We start from the raw sequence: 22,636 nt of genomic DNA on the forward strand, positions 1-22,636 counted from the left end.
GTTGTTACACGGATTTATATTACAATATATTATATTTATATATATATTTGTAATATAAATCCGTGGTTGTTATTGTTAATAAAAAAGACTCTATAGCACATAGTATATTAAAAGCGCATTAACAGCTAGCCCGTAAGACTACGTGTGCCATTTCTATGTATATTATTGTATATCTTCATGTGCTACCTTAAAAATAAAACCATTATTATAATATTATCATCTTTTTAATATATACAAGAAAATGTTATTTTGCAACTTTCGTGAGGAAAAGATATCATATGTTGACCAATTACAAGACAATTTCGTATATACATGCATTATTTTTGCAAGTGATTCTTCTGTTGGGTGATATTGTCTAAAAACTGCATCGGGTCTGTCCGTTGATAACACCTATAACTCTGTTGAGCCGGTTTGTGGAGGGTGATACAGTTTGTTTGGTGATATTGCCCGAAACTGTGTTTAACAAGCGCATGCTTGGTGACGTCCTCTGCAACTATGTTTAACCGACTTTTGTCTTGAGATATCGTCCGCAACACTGATTAGTCAGCGTAGGTTGATGTTGCATGTGCGTAGGTTGATGTTGCATGTTAAACAAACCAAGTGTTATTTTGCCCCCGCCGAGTACTGGTTATTACTAACACAACAACTGAAGACAAAAGGCTTTACTTATATATTTATCATTGCATAAACAGTAATATTCTTTGAACTTGATAAATATTCAGGGCAATAACAGAGTCATATCTCTGTGTTAAATAGTAAAATCTGGAAATGCCAATGAGATATATGCATACTGCATAACTAATCAAGGGCCATAAATCTGAGTTATAGTGTCTGACCGGAACAAGGCGACTATATGCACATCTCCTCTTTGTATCCCATAAAGTTTCTTTGAATTCCAGCCAGTAGTTACAGAGAAGTAGCACGGAAACAATTATTGCTCTGGTTGTTTACTGCATAACTTATCAAGGGCCATAACTCTGAGTTAAAGTGTCTGACCCAAACAAGGCAATGATATGCTCATCTTCTCTTGGTATTGAAGGTTCCCATTAAGTTTTGTTGAATTCCAGCCAGTTGTTGCAGAGAAGTAGCGCGGAAATGATTTTTGCTCTATATGCATACTGCATAACTAATCAAGAGCCATAACTCTGAGTTAAAGTGTCCGACCGGAACAAGGCGACGATATGCGCATCTCCTCTTGGTATTGAAGGTTCCCATAAAGTTTTGTTGAATTCCAGCCAGTAGTTGCAGAGAAGTGAGCGCGGAAACGATTTTTACTCTATATGCATACTGCATAACTAATCAAGGGCCAAAACTCTGAGTTAAAGTGTCAGACCGGAACAAGCCGAGGATATGCGCATCTCTTGATACTGATGATTCCCATAAAGTTTCGTTGAATTCCAGCCAGTAGTAGCAGAGAACTAGTCCGGAAACGAAATTCGGACTTACGGACGGACAACGCCAAAACAATATCCCCCGATCTATCGGCGGGGGATAACTAAACCTAGCTTATGAAAATATTGAAAACCATTGACAGGATTCAAACCAAATGGTCACAAGTCAGCAACACTCAGCCACAGAGGCTTCTCAAACTATGATGATGAATAAAATATGAAACTGACACAAGCTCTAATAATTCATAATTTGTTTATTTACAAATAAAATGAAAATATTCTATAAATCAAAGACATAACATATAAAATATAAATAATATACACAATAAAGTTCTCTAATGTGGATTTTACAAATTTTATAATTACATTAAACAGATGAAAATCATGTTGGGATAGACAGATGTTTTTGTGTTTTACATCAATTAAACCATTAACACATTGCATGATTGTTGTACAACATACAGGTAAGGAGTGTCAAAGGGAGACAACTGTTAAATATTTCTTGCACATACATTATATGTATATAACAATTAGTTGAAACACAAGCATGAACATACACTACCTAAATAGATTAATGGACTGAACCACATATATTAATTCACATCACCTAATCAGAAAGATGTGTCGAATCACATAAATAAAATGTACATTACCTAAACTGATCAATGGATGAAACCACTTAGATAAATGTACATTATCTTAAACAAATGTTATGACTTAACCACATGCATGAATGTACATTACCATAACAGATGTATGTGTTGAACCACATATATGAAATGTACATTACCTAAACAGGAGGATGTGCTCAACCACATACATGAAATGTACATTACCTTAACAGACGTATGGGTGGCACCACATATATTAATGTACATTACCTAAACACATGGATGGGCTGAACCACATAATTAATGTACATTACTGTGACAGGTGAATGGGCTGAACCACATAATTAATGTACATTATCTAAACAGTTGGATGAGTTGAACCACATTCACCAATGTACATAACCTAAATAGATTAATAAGCTGAACTTTTACCCACGCCTATCTTATGTTAAAAAGTTGCAAAAAAAAGATGCAATGAAAGATGAGATCATTTCAATTTAAAAAGATTAAGTGAATATAGCAAGATAGACCAGATAGATTGAAGTCAAACTCAAAAAAGAAGTCCCCAAGGTGCCTCATTCTAGAAGTAGAAAAAAAACCCACCATCTAAGTAACCATTGTAGCTAGCTGTTAATAACCTCAGGTGCCATTCACAGAGAACGAATGATTGTTAGTTAGGTTTAAACTGAAGTAAATAATCTGAAATGGCTCATTCATTCAGGCAGTTAGAAATAAAATGTATCAGACAGGTTGTTAATCTAAATATATACTTTGTAACAAAATAATGGAATGCATATGCATGGTGCATTTTTTGGCTATAAATAATCCAAGCAGTAAACCCAATGTTAACAAATCATGGTCAAACTTTGGTTAAAGAATGCAACTATGTTAATAACATGTATTATTTTCTAATCTCAATTTGTAGTAAATCTTGATTAAGGAAATGTGAAATAAATGGTGCAAAAGATAACTGAAATAAAAAGCTTGTCTGTTTACTATTTAACTGTCATTCTTGTATTGAATGCCAAAATAAACACCTTTTAAATATAATAAAAGCCGAACATTACATTAATTAACAGAAATGCTGAAAATCTGGTTAAAAATTTTCATATTCTACAATTTCTTACATACATGTATATCACATTTATCTTTGTACAGAATTATTTTTTTAACATTAAAACATATTAACAATGTTCAATTATTATATCAACTACTTCATGTCAGCAAATTAGCAATATGATTTATATACCTAGGTCTGCATCACTTTTAACTATTTACGATTTCATATTCCTAAAGCATTGATCAAGGTTTCATTTTCATTTTTTATTTATATAAATTATATGTATTAGTCAGTATTCTCAATTGCACTGAGTAAAATAGACATTGACTGTACTGTGTTGTCATTTTGACATAAACATTTTTCTCATTCTTCTTAGTAATCATTTGTAGGAAAAATCACAACAAACATAATTTTAATATCTTGACATTCAATCTGTGACATTTAAAAGCAAATGAAAATTATTGTTTGGCGCTATTGTACAAATATGTATATCGAAGGGTGACCACAAGACTGTTGCAAGTCTATCTTTATTTCATGAAAGTTTTTGCAGTTTTGCAGTCAACCCTCGATATAAAATTCTTGAACTTTTCTTCCCTGTAGAAACTCTATCAACATAGATCTATATAAAACTAGGTGCAAACCAGTCAATAAGATGACAGAAATTGACCAATCACATGACACAGTTCATTGATCACATGATACAGTTCTTTGATCACTTGACAAAGCTCAAAGATCACATGACATAACTCACAAATCACATAACACAGCTCACAGATAACATAACACAGATCATCAACCACATGACATACCTCATAGATCACATGACATTATCTCATGGATCACATGACACACAGCATGGATCACATGATACATCTCATAGACTGGATCCTAAACCCTGTTTGACAAAATGTAAGTTTTAAGCTTCTCATGAGACCGAGGTATCAATGAAAAAAATGGCATTTTTACTAAAGTAAAATAACATTATATGGCATTTTTACTAAAGTAAAATAACAAAATATGGCATTTTCACTAAAGTAAAGTAACACAATATGGCATTTTTACTAAAGTAAAATAACATTATATGGCATTTTTACTAAAGTAAAATAACATAATATGGCATTTTCACTAAAGTAAAATAACATAATATGGCATTTTTACTAAAGTAAAATAACATTATATGGCATTTTTACTAAAGTAAAATAACATAATATGGCATTTTTACTAAAGTAAAGTAACATAATATGGCATTTTTACTGAAGCACAAAATCAAAAAAATATCAAGAATTTTGACACCAAATAAATCAACATGGATACTGTGATTTTGTAAAGGATTCATTTAATCATTATAAATGAACATATGTTTTAAATGAATGATGCAGAACGTCACCTAAGTGCAATAACTGGTTAAATCCTATTCAATTTAGAAGGACTTAACCCGTTACTGCACTAAGGTGAGGAGAATATAATGTTTGTCTTTATCTTCATCTTTGCTCATTGAAAAACAGATGCACAAAGTTATCAATTATGAAACTAGGGTCAAGCATTTTGTAAGCATTCATTTAAAAATACACTTATCTATTCTAATCGAATGCCGATCTAAAGACCAATGAGTATTACATTCTTTATTATAAGAGCTACAATGAGGTCCAAAAGCCAAAAAACAAAAAATTTGACATTCTTACATAAATCAACTGTAGCACTTAAAACTGACTGATATGCAAAAGATAGTATAGAAATATACTCAATACTTTAAGAGTGATGCTTAGCCTGATTTTTTTAAAAGTATTTAAATGTTTTCATTTTTGTGTCAATTTGTACAGAAAATTTATTATTTTTGAAAAACAAAGTTTGGGGATGATCAGAAAATTTTGCACAAAAGTTATAATTCCAGGCCTACATCATACGATACAGAACTCTCCTAAAGATATTTTCAGTCCCTTCATGACAAAAAACCTCATTGGAGTCCTTTTTAATATTTCAAAATATCATGTTTTTTTTCCAAATTTCACTTATTCATATTTCAATTTCCAAGCTTTAATATCTACATTTTCCATTTTCAAGCTCCAGTATCTATGAATGTGTTTATTTCAAAGTATCTATTATCTTTTGTTTACAGGTTGACGTTGTTTCTGATTTTTACAATGTTTACCTCCCTTGCTAAAGTGGCGGCCATTTTTGGGTCAATATCCTATATAATATAATTAACTAAATATAAAAACATCAATATAAACAGCTGATTTTGAAGAATTGTCAAATTCTTTTATACATATGAAGGAAAATATTATTATAGCACCAATATGTAAAATATTTTTATCAGGTTTTATGGAGATGATAGAGTTATGAGAGATTTTTATCACATCTTAAGTATACAACATCTTGGGATTGACCCTCAAAATGGTGGCCAGGGGAGGCGAAAATTGCAATCATTCAACTGTATGTGAAAAGCATCTTTACTTTCATTTCCAAGTTCAAATGTTTGTACTTGTATATATCCTGATGATATCAATTGTGTCAAGTCAAAACAATGACCGCCCCAGATAGTATTATTTACTTTGCATGCACCAGTGATCAGATGGGCCAAGTTGTACTGGTACTGAATATTGTTCTTTTACAAATGTTTGTATTTTTTTTACTTGTGTTTCAACTTTGTATAAATTATTTGTTTTGATATGATAAATTTTATTCTATACTTTCTATTTCAATATTACTGCTGTCACTGGTTATATATATTCATGTGAACATTGTTCTTTAGTTATTTATATAGTTCATTGTAATAACATAATCATGCTCTTCTCATTGTAATAAATGTCACCGCCTTGCATGTTATATATGTGGGTAAAGAACATTTAAATATGTTCATATGCTCAATAAAATATTGAAATTGAATTGAAATTGATCCAAACTAGACAACAGAATTAAAACATTCTAAAACCCGTCAGGTGTTGAAGTGCACAACTCTTGTTGTTCTTTTATACTCATAATTTATATATTTCCAGTCTGACGCTAGCCTTAGGAGAGAATTACCAATGAAAATTTGGCCATGTCACAGTCTATTTTTTTTCCAGATGAAAGTCAGCCAGTCTAATATTCATGTCACAGCCTACTTTTTTCCAGATGAAAATGAACCAGTCTAATATTTATGTCACAGTCTATTTTTTCCAGATGATGATAAACCAGTCTAATGTTCAGTCTATTTTTTCACAGAAACAGCTATTATTATGGCTATTACCGCAGCAATTATCACAAAAATTAAAACTAAACAGCATAACTTTTTCCTCGCCTTTTTCTGAAAAATAAATACAAAACATATTATTTTTTTACATTCTTAAAAGTGAGAATGCATTAAAAATGACGTAAGGCTAACTGACCTCTAAAATAACTAGAGGATGCTTTTGTAAAAAAGCGCATGTCTCCCCCACTGCTGAGAATAACTGTGAATGGAAACAGGAATGGAAATGGAGATAAGATAATGTAAATACCCGGTAGTCACTTCAATGAAGGCTGTCTATGGATGGTTTCTATTGTTAAGGTTGTATGAGAAGATGCTTCCTAAACTGTTTGTTTTTAACCAGGTATTCAATATTAACCAACGGTCGCTGTGACCTTGACCTTTGACCTACTGACCATTAAAACAATAGGGATCATTTGATTAATAAGACCAATCATCCTATGAAGTTTGAGGGTTGTAGGTCAAAAGGAACTCTAGTTATCATCCGGAAATGAGAAATTGACCAACGGTCACTGTGACCTTGACCTTTGACCTACTGACCCCAAAAACAATAGGGATCATCTGCTCTATAAGACCAATCATCCTATGAAGTTTGAGGGCTGTAGGTCAAAAGGAACTCTAGTTATCATCCGGAAACGAGAAATTGACCAACGGTCACTGTGACCTTGACCTTTGAACTACTGACCCCAAAAACAATAGGGATCATCTGCTCAATAAGACCAATCATCCTATGAAGTTTGAGGTCTGTAGGTCTAAAGGAACTCTAGTTATCATCCGGAAACGAGAAATTGACCAACGGTCAGTGTGACCTTGACCTTTGACCTACTGACCCCAAAAACAATAGGGATCATCAGCTCTATAAGACCAATCATCCTATGAAGTTTGAGGGCTGTAGGTCAAAAGGAACTCTAGTTATCATCCGGAAACGAGAAATTGACCAACGGTCACTGTGACCTTGACCTTTGAACTACTGACCCCAAAAACTATAGGGATCATCTGCTCAATAAGACCAATCATCCTATGAAGTTTGAGGTCTGTAGGTCTAAAGGAACTCTAGTTATCATCCGGAAACGAGAAATTGACCAACGGTCAGTGTGACCTTGACCTTTGACCTACTGACCCCAAAAACAATAGGGATCATCAGCTCTATAAGACCAATCATCCTATGAAGTTTGAGGGCTGTAGGTCAAAAGGAACTCTAGTTATCATCCGGAAACGAGAAATTGACCAACGGTCACTGTGACCTTGACCTTTGACCTACTGACCCCAAAAACAATAGGGATCATCAGCTCTATAAGACCAATCATCCTATGAAGTTTGAGGGCTGTAGGTCAAAAGGAACTCTAGTTATCGTCCGGAAACGAAGAATGGACGGACGGACGGACTGACGGACGGACGGACTGACGGACGGACGGACTGACGAACGGACGGACGGACAGGGCAAAAACAATATGTCTCCCCCCGAGGTGGGGGAGACATAATAATTTCATATAGGATGGTCCCCTATGGTACCACTGTTCTTATTATTTCCAGCAAATTGTACAAATAAAAAGAACTTATATTAACTACTTTATTGAATTGTGTTTAGCTGTCGCATCTTGACTTTAAAGTACACAAGTCATTCATAGAATAACTCAATGATTTCAATTAGAAACATCTATGCGCGATCAGCCATGTTTAGAATGGGAGCTTATACGGAGAGCACTATGGTACCGTGGTATGTTAATTGATGGCCCTTTTTGGCTTCAGTATAATTTTTTGTAACAGAATATGCTGTCACTACAGTTTCAGCAGACGACCTTCACGTGTCGGAATATGAAATTATAAGTTTAACCGTTAAATATGGGGTAAAATAAAGAAGTTTTTTCAGCACACACAGGCAGCTTTGGATTTTCCTATCAATGACAGAATTTATTTGAAATGAAAAAATTTCTAACAATTTCTATCCAAATTCACAAAAAGCAGCACTTCCACTTTCACTATAATGGTGGAAACAGTATTTGGTAGCATTCAATGTGTAAAGAAACAAATTTCCTATTACATCGGAATAGGCAAGGACGCGGTACCCGCGGGGTGTACTATACTGACCACAGGTGAGCGGGGCCGCGGTTGTCCAAAGTTAAGTTACCGTAACATTGTCTGACTTCTAATCTAAGGGTCTCAAGTTTGATCAGCTGTTGGGTTTTTTTTAGAATAGATCTGATTACAGTTGAATAGAAAAAGTGACAGATCTCTAATTGCTTAGTTTAGTGTGTAGTTTATGCATTGATCTGGCATATGCTACTTTGCTAACAATAACAAATTTTTTTTATAAAAAGTCATGATTCAGGACCTAAAAATTTGGATATTTAAAGTACATGATAAAGAACCACATAATGAGCCTTGTCATGACAAAACCAACATAATGGGTTTGCGACCAGCATGGATCCAGACCAGCCTGCGCATCCGCGCAGTCTGATCTGGATCCATGCTGTTCGCTATCAGTTTCTCTATTTGTTATAGGGTTTGTAAGCGAACAGCATGGATCCTGATCAGACTGCACGGAGGCGCAGGCTGGTCTGGATCCGTGCTGGTCGCAAACCCATTATGTTGGTTTTGTCATGACACGGCTCAAATAATTATACAAATGTCTCATGATGTTTATGGTAGGTGTGAGACAGTGATCAGACATTACATATCTACATATAGCAGATAATTGTTCTTGAACAAAATATTATTTTTCATCATATAAATGTTAATATTAAACCACATAGAACTCTATGAACAAATTTTTTCCAAGAAATATTTTGTTAGAATAGCCAAATGATACATTTTTTTATTGATTCTTATCAATATTTGAAAGAAATATGAACATTATGCCCATTGTAGACCAATCCACTTTAATTATTGATAAATTGCACTCAAATACACTATTGTAGTTTAATAAACAAGGAATACTTCCTTACTGTAGATTGTTTGTTGGGTTCTAACAAACCAACACTGTATAAGTCATATAATCATATGGTGGCATTTCAGTTTTAGCAGTGGAGGAAGACCTCAGGTATCCCTCGATGCAAAATTTCAGGCACAAACAGGCACCTGAGTAGAACCACCGATGTTCGGTAGCTAGCTAGATATTTCATATAACAATGTGTGACTCACCTGATATGTTGCAGCTTTCTGTAGCTGTCCTGTGCCTTGTTCTACATCTGTATAAGCCTTTTCAACATTGGCTTCTATAGTATCTATCTGTTCACCCTGCTCGTATACCATTGCACCAAGGTCCCGGAATATCTCATTTACATCTAATATATCACCCTGTAACATTATAAAATATATCACCCTGTAACATTATATATCATCTAATATATCACCCTGTAACATAATATATCATCTAATATATCACCCTGTTACATTATATATCATTTAATATATCACCATGTAACATTATATATCATCTAATATATCACCCTGGTTACATTATTTATCATCTAATATATCACCTTGTAACATTATATATCATCTAATATATGATTATCACCATGTAACATAATCAAATATATCATCTAGTATATCACCCTATACAATTATAAAATATATCATTAAATATATAACCCTAAAACATTATATAATAGATCATCGAATATATCACTCTGTAACTTTATATATCATCTAATATATCACCATGTAACATTATATATCATCTAATATATCACTCTTTATCATTATAAAATATATCATCTAATATATCACCCTATAACAGTGTGAAATATATCATCTAATATATAACCCTATAACATTTTAAAATATATCATCTAATATATCACTCTGTAACTTTATATATCATTTAAAAATACATTCCTTGTCAAGGATTAAAATCATAACATTTTCAAAGCATATTGTTAAACAAGCATTTCAAACACACAAAATGAATAGAATAGAATCTGGTGAACTAATATCAAGCATGGTCTCCTATAGTAAGGCATGCAAAATATTTTTACAGATAAAGGGAAAGAACTCCTAAAGTGACCCTTTCTGATAAATGGTTTTTTGACACTGATTTATCCTGTAAAGTTCAGACCCTTCAATCCTTTGAACAAATTGCTTAATTTCTGTATAGATTATACTAAATAAATAGACTAACTCTGTTATAGGTACGAGATACAAAGACCACTGAATGAGATCAATGCATCAGTCAGAATTGAAAAGTTTGCTGAATTTTTTCTATAACTCAAAGTAATAAATATTTATCTCAGCTTGTTATGTCAGAGCAACTTGTGAGTAAGTTTCCTTGACCAACTACTACCAGTGTGATGAATACAAGTTGTAACGACATTTGAGATTAAAAATTCAATATCTCAATAACTAATAAAGCTCTGAATTGACAGCAATTATCAATATCTCACGTCCCACCTCTAATGCTCTGATTTGATAGTAAATGTCAATATCTAACCTCTAAAGCTTTTTCAATATCTAAACTTTAAAGCTATACAACTATTTCACTTCTGAAACTATTTCAAAATCACATCTCTAAAGCAATATCAATATTTCTTGCATATCAGACTGGTGTTTCAGTTAGTTTTACCCATGCCTGAAATTTCATTTGGCATGGGGGTGCTAGTTGAGTCCTGTGCTATACAATGGCATGCTTAGAATGAAGTAATTTCATCATTATGAATGTTATAATTTCATATGCTGTTGTAAGAAAATATCTACGGCTATTTCCATGGAAAATTGTTTTATCAAGGTAAAGAATTTAAAATATGATGGAATATGGTAGAATATGCAAGAAAAAATATCTTGACATATGTACTGGAATATTCTTCCCGCGGGAACTAACCCAATGGTTGTACCTCGGCAAGCCTTATAACCGTCCAATGGGTGGGTCCCTCGAGACGGATATTTCAATCCAAACCGCAACATATGACACATATTATTAGTCATATCTACAGCAATATCAATATCACAATTCTACAGAATTATCATTATCTCACCTCTAAAGCTCTGATTTGCTCTTCTCTATCTTGTATTAAAGCTAGATCATCATCTATAACTTGTTCTTGAGCCATCAGCTGTTGCCGTCTGCTGTCATCTTCTATCAATGGTTCATCATCATCCTGAAATCATCTTATACCTTTATATCTCCACATCATTATATACAATATATAGAGGATATTAAATGATAATGAATTTTTTTATATGATCTAAATATAGCTGCAATCTCATTGGTCCAAACAGTAGTCAACAGGACTTTTTATAAAATCATATTCACTGGGTGTAGTGTCATATTAACTGGCTGAATTGGATTTTCCCAGTCTAAAAATAGATTGAGACGCATATTCAATGACCATACACCTTAGACTGTTACTTACGCGTGTTAATAAAAAAATAATTGTTGCTTTTTGTTCTTTATGGCATATTTCTCGATTAAAATATCATAACTACTATTATACTTAAAGGCTACACCACAATGATGAGTGTAAACTTGAATTATTTTTTATATGCGCTGCGTTCGCCTAGTCGTTGCACGCCTAACACGTGCATCTTTTTTCCTGCCCTTCACAAGGCAAAATTTATACATGTATATAAGGTTTTACTTTTTGTGATTTTTTTTATTATTTCTTAGCCTATTCATATAATCAAAGCACTGAATGTACTGATGGGGAGGCTATGAGAGAATGTTTCAGACTTATAGTTTCTTTTCTTTTTGCTTAAAATATGCTACCAAAATAAAAAAGATATGCACATTGCGCTATTTATCCTTACTGTTGTGTTCAACCATTCATATATATGGTTAATGAGGTTGACTATTCATTTTGTTAATATTCCAGAACATTTAATTAAGGTCTACATTCGGACTGTTCATCATGCAAATTTTGAAAAACCTAAACTGTCAATAATAAATGACATACCAGCAAGTATGACGACTGTTCATTATCAGATAACAATAACATTTTACAACTGACGGTTCCTTATCAAAATATTCTAGGACTGTTCATCATAAATATTTTATGTCATTTTAATATTATTGAATGATAATAACAACTGCAGTGATGCAACATTTTTATTGAACATAAAAATTATACACGTTTAGATGTACCATAATTGAGATCAATAAGATACTGTCTTGTGATGAGTATTAACATTCATGCTCTACGGACAGAAGGTTGTCTTCTTCAGAAGCAAATCTCGAATAAAATCACGTTTCAGAAAATTAATCCCATTTCATTACTGACGGCGTCGGATAATATTAAAGCTAAATATTTCTTGAAAAAATACATCTCTGCAAAGCTTATTCAAAACTGAATCAACCTAAGTGAAAATTGATCAGGAAGTTATATCTTCTTTTTTTACCGCGCCAACACTCAACACTCAACCAACTTATGGTAGTTAATCGATAGATTCTACGTGTATTTTTAAACCTCACTAGCTTGAAATATATACTGCGGAAAATCTGTTGTTAACAGGGTGTGCGGTTATTACGTAGGGTTTTCCCTGTCGACCATTTCCCGCAAATAGATGAGAACATCGAAGCCGTCAGTGCTATGAATGGTGTTGTAAATGGCGTGTTTTGGAAGTTTTTGTTGAAACTTCTCCAAATACCTCCAGAGGCGTGCACGTCGCGGAGAAGGCACACGGAAGGTCATAGTCAAGTCATCATAAGTACCAGAGGTGATTGGTTGACCTGTCGTGACTTACTCTGGAGGTTTGGCGCTAATAGATGCCGTTTTTGTTGTCGTCAGTCAGAAAGTTGATGCCTTGACGGTATTGTCGTCTCCTTTACCACCAAAGAACGAAGAATGGGATTCCAGGAAGAATCTGCTTGAAAAAGACGTCCCAGATGCTATAATCTCGGACATATGGTTATTCCGGCGCCGAGTATAAATAAACTTAAAACACACACACTTTTGTTGAAAACAAAACAACATCACATTTTCTGTAGTCATTTTTCAAGTGTTGTAAAATGAATAAGAAATTCCTCTTATGCCGCCCATTATTTTTAGAACACAACCATAAAAGTTCTTTTTTTTTATTTTTCAAATAAACATTTATCACTTCAGCGCGAGCAAATATCGGTTTCAAATTAAAGTTTCGTAAGATATGTTAATGACTTCCCGATGCTCGACTGTAAGTAATTTGTATATGTATGCGGTTTTTTTTTTGTTTTTGTTTTTTTGTTTTTGTTTTTTAATTAAAGCTTCTTATTCTTTAATATTTTTTATGTATCTCATAATCTGTATTGAAAATTTGAATTTTATTACAAATGGACTATCAAATTATGATGTATGCCCTAGAATTGAATAAACTTTCTAATTACACAATACGGGGTCATACTGATCTTTGCGTCTTTCTCTGAAATACTTATTTCCTTGTTAAAACATATTTGACCACATATTTCTGTCAATTAACTGTTCACTTTACTTCCGATTTTGTTGTACGGAAACACATGTTTCTATTTGTGTTTTCTAATCAATTCGAATCTATAATCAGTTTAATGGGATCACCACCGGGTAAACGACTACTAGGTACTTTGGTCATGTTTTTTACCACAAATATTTGAATGTTTCTATTGGAATTAAAATGAGCATAGTTAACTAAACAACTGTTTGTATAAATTCCTGACCTGTCTAATTCTAATTATGAGATTAGTGAATATATAAGACTTTCACTACAAAATATTCCTAAACAAAAGAGCACATGTTTAAATTTATTCCTATACAAATTGAAGATCAGAGTAGGGATCTGTCAATTACCAAAGATACTTTTATGTTAAAAGTTTGATTAATGAATTATGTAAGATGAAAATATAAGTATTGCTTTTTTTATTTTGCTAATGTAAAATGTAATATTGTGCTGGGATTTTTTCGGAGGTCCTTAGGGGTTTTGTAGTTAAATAGTTTTTTTTCGGCGATAATGGTTAAAGAATAAAATGTTTTTAAACTATATGTTCATCACCATCAGTGAATTTTTAGTTAAATGTATGCAAAATATTTACTAAACAGCTATATGATTTAGCGGTTTATGAGCGTTTTCCGCGTACAGCCTCCTGGGGTGTACAAATAAGTTAGTTTTCCTTAGTTATCACGCAAGCATGATCCATGTCTCTGATGTAAGCGACAGTTTACAATTATTTGTCTTTAAAAAAATATTAAGGACTATTAATAGTTTATAACAACAAAAGCACATGCATGATATTGAGAATACGTAGTTGCAACGTTCTAGTTAATGACCCGTCATAAACAGTTGGTCGCTGCGTAGTAATTGGAAAATTGTTATCAAAAATAATAAAGAATATTTGCCACTGAATAAAAGCATTTACTTATAAATTTTCATTTATGCTTTTTGTTAAAAAAATATGGATAAAGTTATTATTTTGAAGGGTTTTCATACCAGAACTATTTAATACAGACGTACGTAATATGCCTAAACCTGATTACCGCGGCAGTATGACGTCACGGAGTAGTGATTTAAACAAAAATCAAGAATTTTTCAGAGAATTATTATCTTTACAAATTGCAGATATGAAATTAAAGAATGAAAATATTTTCATATTGTAAATGTCTGTGATGAGTGATGAGTCAGCTTAGAAAAAATCAAGGTACTATTTTTTGACCTGATTACCGTGGCAGTATGACGTCACGGAGTAGTGATTTAAACAAAAATCAAGAATTTTTCAGAGAATTATTATCTTTACAAATTGCAGATATGAAATTAAAGAATGAAAATATTTTCATATTGTAAATGTCTGTGATGAGTGATGAGTCAGCTTAGAAAAAATCAAGGTACTATTTTTTGACCTGATTACCGCGGCAGTAAGATTTGACAGACAGTTATTAACATTGGGTCGGCATAGCCTCCCCAATAAAACAATTATTGACTAGTGAGCCATTAAATATAATGTGATATTCACCGGCAGAAAGTCATATTGACCCCGGCTGCCTCAGTCAATATGTCATCTGCCGGTGAATATCACATCATATTCAATGGCTCATTAGTCAATAATTGTATATTATTAAACATGTTGAATAATATTATAATATGGGAATCTCTGGCAAGCATTGTATTTTTATTCAATGAGTTCAAAATATTTATTCTAACACTCACGTGATTTTGTCACTATAGACAAAGAAGGAAAAAAACTGGTGTTAAACTGCCAATAAACACCGGTTAGGGACTACTTGTATATGCGCTGTTATGTTTTCACCCTCGATTGTATAGTTTACAAAGCATTTTAAAGCAACAATAAAAATCATTTTTATTTATATTTTCAGTTCGTATAATGTTTTCTTTTCATACAATACCGAAATAATATCTCACATACACTAACGCCACATATTAGATCCATATCAGTTAATAAATATTTTGACAAAACGGCGCCAATCCGTAAACAGCGTAATGACGTCATCGTAAGTAAACAACTCATTCATAAACAAGCTGACGTTATTTCATACGTACAAGAATGATAAATGGGGCCCTGATGTAAACAAAATACGACGTAAGTTTTTATTGTTGAAACTTGATAAAATAACGTTTTTTTATTATTATTTCTTTTGTTTGATAATTTCTATATCTTTGCAACAGTAGGGTGCGAAAATCGAACAGCGTTATACGAAAATCGGCACCGGAAGTTATTTCCACTTGAAAAATAACATTAGTGATTTTTCATTTATTTTATAATGTTAGATCGAAATAACATCGGCCTGAGAGGTGTATATCGCTATTTAACACCGGTTTTATCGTTTTTGATGCGACAAAATTAACCACATCAGGCCTACGGCCTTCGTGGTCAATTCCTTAACGCATCAAAAACTCCCAAAACCGGTGTTAAATAGCCAATACACTTCTCCAGGCCGATGTATTTTCTTAAGTAATGAAAGCTACATGAAAATTTTATCAATCATATCAAAAAAAATGGTTCATTGCTAACATCTTTTTCAGAGACTATATTAGAAGTAAATTGAATTGAAGTTATGGTTAAATTATGACTTTCCCTGGTATAGAAAACGTTCAAGGAATATGCAAATTCTTTTTTTGCATTAATTTCCATGACTCCAATATATATACACAAGTAGAGCCACAGATTTTTAAGCCAACTTTCTTAACTTGACCTAAATTTGACTTAATTTCTATATCTTCGCAACAGTAGGGTGCGAAAATCGAACAGCGTTATACGAAAATAACAAAACATTTCGAAGGTTATTAATAGAACTTTGTATGAGGCAGGTGGGTTATTATGTACATGGACTAGACTATAAAATTGAAAACAATTATGACAAAATCTGAAGTTATTTTGACTTTGATCTGTATACAAATTATTTACACTTGGATTGGCATAATATCAATTTAAAATTTTAAATAAAGTATATACCAGCCAATCTGACTTCTTTGGTTTCTGCATTTCTTTCCTACTGGAATCCCTTGCTTTCTCTGTAGCTTTCTGTAAAAATAAAATAATTGTTTATGTATAAATTCATGTAAGTTGCATTACCTCCCTTGGCTGCTATTTTGAGATTCAATTGCTATATAGCAGCATGCCTCCAGATTCATGCTTGTTTCCACATGGTAGTGTTTCAGAACTTTATAAACAGTCCTACAATTTAAGGTTTCTAAAGTAATAAAATAGAGTTTAAAATGCTGCTATTTTGAGAGTCAATTGCTATGTAACATATGCTTATTGAAAGCAGCATGCCTCCAGATCCATGCTAATTTTCTTATGGTAGTGTTTCAGGACTCTATAAAAGTAAATAAAGTTTAAAATGCTGCTATTTTCAGGATAAACTGCTCTGCAACATATGCTTTAAGCAATATGCCTCCAGATTCATACTAATTTATTATGGTAGAGTTTCAGGACTTTATAAAAAGTTCTAAAATATAAGGTTTCTAGACTTAGTAAATAAAGTTTAAAATGTAGCTTTTAATACCTTACCTTTTGTAATGACTGGAATCTTTGTAAACTTTCTTGAAAATCATGAGTCACTTTATCAATTTGTAACTTTTGGGACTGAAACACAAAGGAAGTAAGCATTCATGAAAATTAACGCATCACCTGGTAGGCTCGAAAGTAATTAGTCTTTGCCACGAGTATAGAGCCAGGCCAGCCTGCACTTATCCAGACTGACCAGGCTCTACTGTTGTGTTGTTCTATGTACACAATAATGATATATGAGCCGTGTCATGACAAAACCAACATAATGGGTTTGCGACCAGCATGGATCCAGACCAGCCTGCGCATCCGCGCAGTCTGATCAGGATCCATGCTGTTCGCTTACAAGCTCTATAACAAGTAGAGAAACCGATAGCGAACAGCATGGATCCTGATCAGACTGCCCGGATGCGCAGGCTGGTCTGAATCCATGCTGGTGGCAAACGCATTATGTTAGTTTTGTCGTGACACGGCTCAAATATTTCTTTTTTTCTATGACAATCACTACTTAATAAAATAGTAGAAAAAAACCCAACAGAAAACCAAGTTTTTAAAACTTACTTCAGATATTTCAAATCTTTATTTTATTTACCCAAATTCTATGACTCATCATTGAAGCATATTAAATTTAGGCAAAAAATATGCATTTTGATATGTATCACACTTTTTTTCACTGAATGAAATACTTATTTTTAAGAGAACTATTAAGGATAACTTTAGGGGCTTTAAATAATATGGAAGAGTTGTATATTTTACCCTGTCTAATCGTCTTTTACCAAGTTGTTTCAGTAATCTGGTTGTGGCAGTTACAATTTTTGTAGTATCTTGTGAAACATGATGGCTGTAAAAAGATAATCAGAATGTTAATAAATAGGTATAAAACACAGATGTATGCCTCCCTATGTCAATTTGACAAAATTAACTAGAAGTGCCACTTTCCTTGATAAGATAACCCCTGTGTGCTGCTCATTTAGGTTTCATATTCATACAGCATATCGACTTAAAGGTATTCTCTGGATTAAATTCAGTACACGGAATAACACAGGGCAATATGAATAACTCCAAAATTATGCATAAGAAACTTATGGTTCATTGACAATGCAATGTCATGTATCTCCAATCATATCTACTCATCTGTAATAAAAATATGGCTTTACTATGAAAAATTGAAAGAATATCTATTATTAGTCTAAATAATCTTAAATTTAATACACCTTATATAGAATCTGAAGGTAGAGAACCCATGTAAGGCATCAACACACCAAATATCTTATATTTTATCAATAGTTGGTTCATACAATTGTATTTTAATTTGGTTGCGTTGGAAGCTTATTGAAACACTCTCTAATCCGTTCCTGGAACCAACCAGTATTAAGTAATGAATGTAAAGTTTATTGCTCAAGGAAACAACAGCTTGTCCCTCATGCGACCAGCAATCCTTAGATTATTAGTTCGACGATTGACTACTCGGCCTCGACACCACTTAATAGTTAATAACAAATGTACAAAGGATAAAAGAGTGAGTAAAAAACGGTGAATTGCTCCATCAAAAAAAGTTTGGGGAAACATGAAAATATTTGTTGTGGTTAAAATTTATACAAAAAGACATCCCTATCAGATGTCTGTTTTGTATCAAAACTGTGATTTAAACTTCCAGTCATATCGATCATTGTATCATGTCCTGATAAACATGCACAGCAACTGAAATGTGAAATACAATACATTGCATTCAAACTTAAGTTACATAGAAAAAAATCCCTAACCCATTTGTGAAATTCATCAAATAACAACTATTGAGTGCAGCGCACATTATGTAAAAGAAGTAGCGATGTAATATGATATAATGTACTTAAATAAGATATCTGCAGCAGGAAGAAGTATTCATTTTCACCATTTTATTATTATACATTGTTGTACCTACATTTTATCACCAGCCTGCCCATTATCTCTGTCTGTCCCAATCACCTTGGCAGCTTTTTCTATCAAATTAGCTGGAAATCATAAATATCTGGTTTATAATAAAGTTTTCTTGAATTTGATTATAATTAGTATTGGATTTGAGAACTAACAGACACTGTCCATTTTAACACCAAATTCTACTTAATTTTTGCTGAAGCCTTGGCAATATCTGAATTCACATGATACTTTAAAATAAATTAAAGCATTCACTGATGTGACAAGTCAAATTATGTGACAAGTTCAATTATGTGACAAGTTCAATGATGTGACAAGTCCAATGATGTGACAAATCCAATGAAGTGACAAGTCCAATGATGTGACAAGTTCAATGGTGTGACAAGTCCAATGATGTGACAAGTCCAATGATGTGACAAGACCAATGATGTGACAAGTCCAATGAAGTGACAAGTCCAATGAAGTGACAAGTCCAATGATGTTACAAGTCCAGGATGACAAGTCTAAAAATGTGACATGTCTGGTGTGACAAGTCCAATAATGTGACAAGTCCAATAACATATGGTGAAATCATTAATGATGATAATAGTAATTGGCAATTTCTGCCAATCAGAATAATGATGAGTCAGTTTCATTGGCAGCCAAGACCTAGTTGTTAGAATAATTGGCAATTTTAATTAAATTCATTGCATCTATTTTTGTATCAGTGAGTTATATGCCTCAACAACAAAAATTGGTTGATATAAACATTACATACATGTACATGGTTCTGTTCTATAAAAATCTACTTAATAATAAATTAATAAATTCAAATAGTGTGGAAGAATTAATCTGACAATAGAATACTATGGCAGTAAATTTAAACAAATTGATAAATAATACTATTAACTTCATGTAAAGTTGATATTAATCATTATTTCACACACTACCATGTACAACGTTTTTTTAAAAGTTTGTTACATACCTCCATTATTGATATTTGATATATTTCTAGTTATTTGTGAAAACTGCTCATCAAATGAAACTCCTGTAAGTAAATAAAGTGAAAATTCAGAATAAATAAGGTTTTATTTGACTGCAGACAAATCCTATTCTCATTACTTCTTGTTTAGTATAACTACATGTATATTCAACTTCTATTCCATATCCTTTTTTGTGACAAAGGCAATTTTCAAAACTAGGTGTCCAGTCTATGAATTTATTAGGATAGTTTCTAAAACTACATGTAGTTAAAAGTTGAGGTTAAAAAAATTAACATTTTGACAGGTTATATGGCCCGACATAAATAAACAGATGTTTGCAGCAGTCCGGGATATATTGCAAAGAAACATTTATAACCATATAACCTCTCAGGAATCTTTATATCAAATTCATAATATAGCACATTTCCTTTTTTAGAGTAAAAAAAATGAGATTTCTTCATAAATTGACAGCAGCTGTTTATATAAAAGTTAAACTATATAAATGTAATGATTATCCAATGAAAAGCGACATTACAAATGTGTGGTATTATCAATAAATTAGTGTAAAATTAAAAGATATACCATTATTATCTCTATATTCACCGTAGTTTGGATCATCTCTGTATTCTCTCACTGCACCATAACCTTGGTGACCTCCCTTTGATAACGCCATAGCAACTATTCAACTCTCACATATAACTTGATCCCTTTATTCTGAAACAACATTTACCCATATATACAATGTATATAATTATACATGGATATTGTAATAATGTTATTGTTAATTTGCCCTGGTAATATATAGAACCAGTGGACAATAATAATTAATATATTGAAATGAGAAGTAACAGTTAATGACAGTTTATCTTTCAAGTACATTAGTTTATACCAATTAATTTTTAGTTTGTTGGCGTTGGAAGTTTTAAGCTTATTGATACACTCTTGAATCCGTACATTTAAGTACAGTGAATAGATACTGGTTGGGGACCACCAAAACCAGAATATGATCAAACCTGAAACTAAATCAGTTTTAATATAATAGTTTAAGCTAATTTAGGACTTGTGTGTATGTCATTGCCAAATATAAATGAAATCAACTCAACCGTAATAATTGTCCAAGGCATCAGCAATTTAATTAAGCTACCTACACATACCTACCGCACAACAGCAAATATGTCATGATGTTATTTTAATATTAGCAAAATATAAAACTTTCATTGTTGTTCTTTTTAAATATTCTCCGTCAATTTTGCAATCAGATTCAACTTTCTGTTTGACAAAAGTTAACAAGTTAAAGGCACAGGGGTCTGAAACACTATGGTGCGTTCATACATAGTGCAATTATTTTTTTCAATTTGCTTGTGTAAGATAATTACACTAGAAATCTATGTATTAAAAAAAATATTAACACATTCAAGTGTGTCGGACCCCTGTGGTTAAGGGTAGTCCAACTTATTGTACTGCGCGACGAGATATTGTGCTATTTTCGTGTCTGGGCAATATCTCGCCTCTCGTTAAAGCGAGATTCTGCCCCAGAACGAAAATATCTCAGAATCAAGCTTTGGCACGTCAATATATTTTGACTATGGTTAAGGGGAGACACATAGTTTCCGTCATGTTTAACACTTATATCTGTTGATGTCAACTGAAAATTACTCACAACTTATCTATTCTTAGTTCCTTCCATATTCTTTAGTGCTCATTATCAATGAAAAGCCTAGTATTTAGCGTAGTATTTATATCATAAAAAAGGCAAAAAAATCCTAGAAGAAATTACCCCACCCACAAATCTCTTTACTTTTATATGAACAAATAATCAAAAATCCTTGTCGATCGTTTACCGATTATAAATAAATCGTCTAAGCTATATTTTATCAAGATGAAAAATTTGTTATTTTAAACAATTGAACCTTAGAAAATGAATTATACCTCTAACAAATTATCATATGACAGTTACGGAAGTTTGTTTACATTTAATGCAACCCAACTACAAAAAATGACAGTAAAGAAATATAAGCACCACAATGATTCAGAATACAATCGTGTCAATATTAGATAATCATAGGAAGATATATTTAAAAATGAAATAAAATTCATGATAGGCGTACGTTGAAAACTAAAGGAGCAACTCTTTTATAAATCAATGTAGTGCCATGCGTAGAGAAATGATATATGACAGATCCATAGACATTAGAATTAGTAGAGTTATGAACCTTATCATGAATCATAGCCAGCGCCCGTCCAAAATTATCTCGGTGTCTCTTTGACAAGTCTAATTAGTTGGACTACATGTATCATATATACTGTAGGTTATGATTAAGATCATATATTTGAAGTAAATCCTTTAATCATTTTTTCAAGTAAATATCTAAGTTAAAAGGAAAGATAATTATAGAAATATTTGTTTCTGTTTGGTTTTACGGCACACCAACACATACAGTTTATATCATATGGCGCTGAAACAGAGGAAGAATTTTGGCTAACCTCAGGTGTTACAAACTTAAAGAAACACCAGGAATCAAACCATCTCACCTGCTAGAGCTAACAATGCATAGACTCCAGTTAT

General features: G+C 32.5%; 1 protein-coding gene across 1 annotated transcript; it reads right to left on the minus strand.

Annotated features, from left to right (window-relative positions):
• Positions 1–1,625: 1,625 nt before the first annotated feature.
• LOC132755721 (syntaxin-12-like) lies at positions 1,626–22,104 on the minus strand. The gene is made up of 10 exons (XM_060746640.1): positions 22,000–22,104; positions 20,653–20,784; positions 20,073–20,135; positions 19,116–19,185; positions 17,951–18,035; positions 17,198–17,272; positions 16,640–16,708; positions 11,265–11,387; positions 9,433–9,588; positions 1,626–6,348 (listed from the first exon to the last, which is right to left on the minus strand). Exons 2-10 carry the CDS (start codon positions 20,741–20,743, stop codon positions 6,253–6,255), a joined length of 828 nt encoding a protein of 275 aa, XP_060602623.1. The 5' UTR covers positions 20,744–20,784; positions 22,000–22,104; the 3' UTR covers positions 1,626–6,252.
• Positions 22,105–22,636: the final 532 nt, after the last annotated feature.

Source organism: Ruditapes philippinarum, unplaced genomic scaffold, assembly GCF_026571515.1.
Source record: "Ruditapes philippinarum isolate M1 unplaced genomic scaffold, ASM2657151v2 ctg97_1_1_1_1, whole genome shotgun sequence".
Taxonomy (NCBI): Eukaryota; Metazoa; Mollusca; class Bivalvia; order Venerida; family Veneridae; genus Ruditapes; species Ruditapes philippinarum.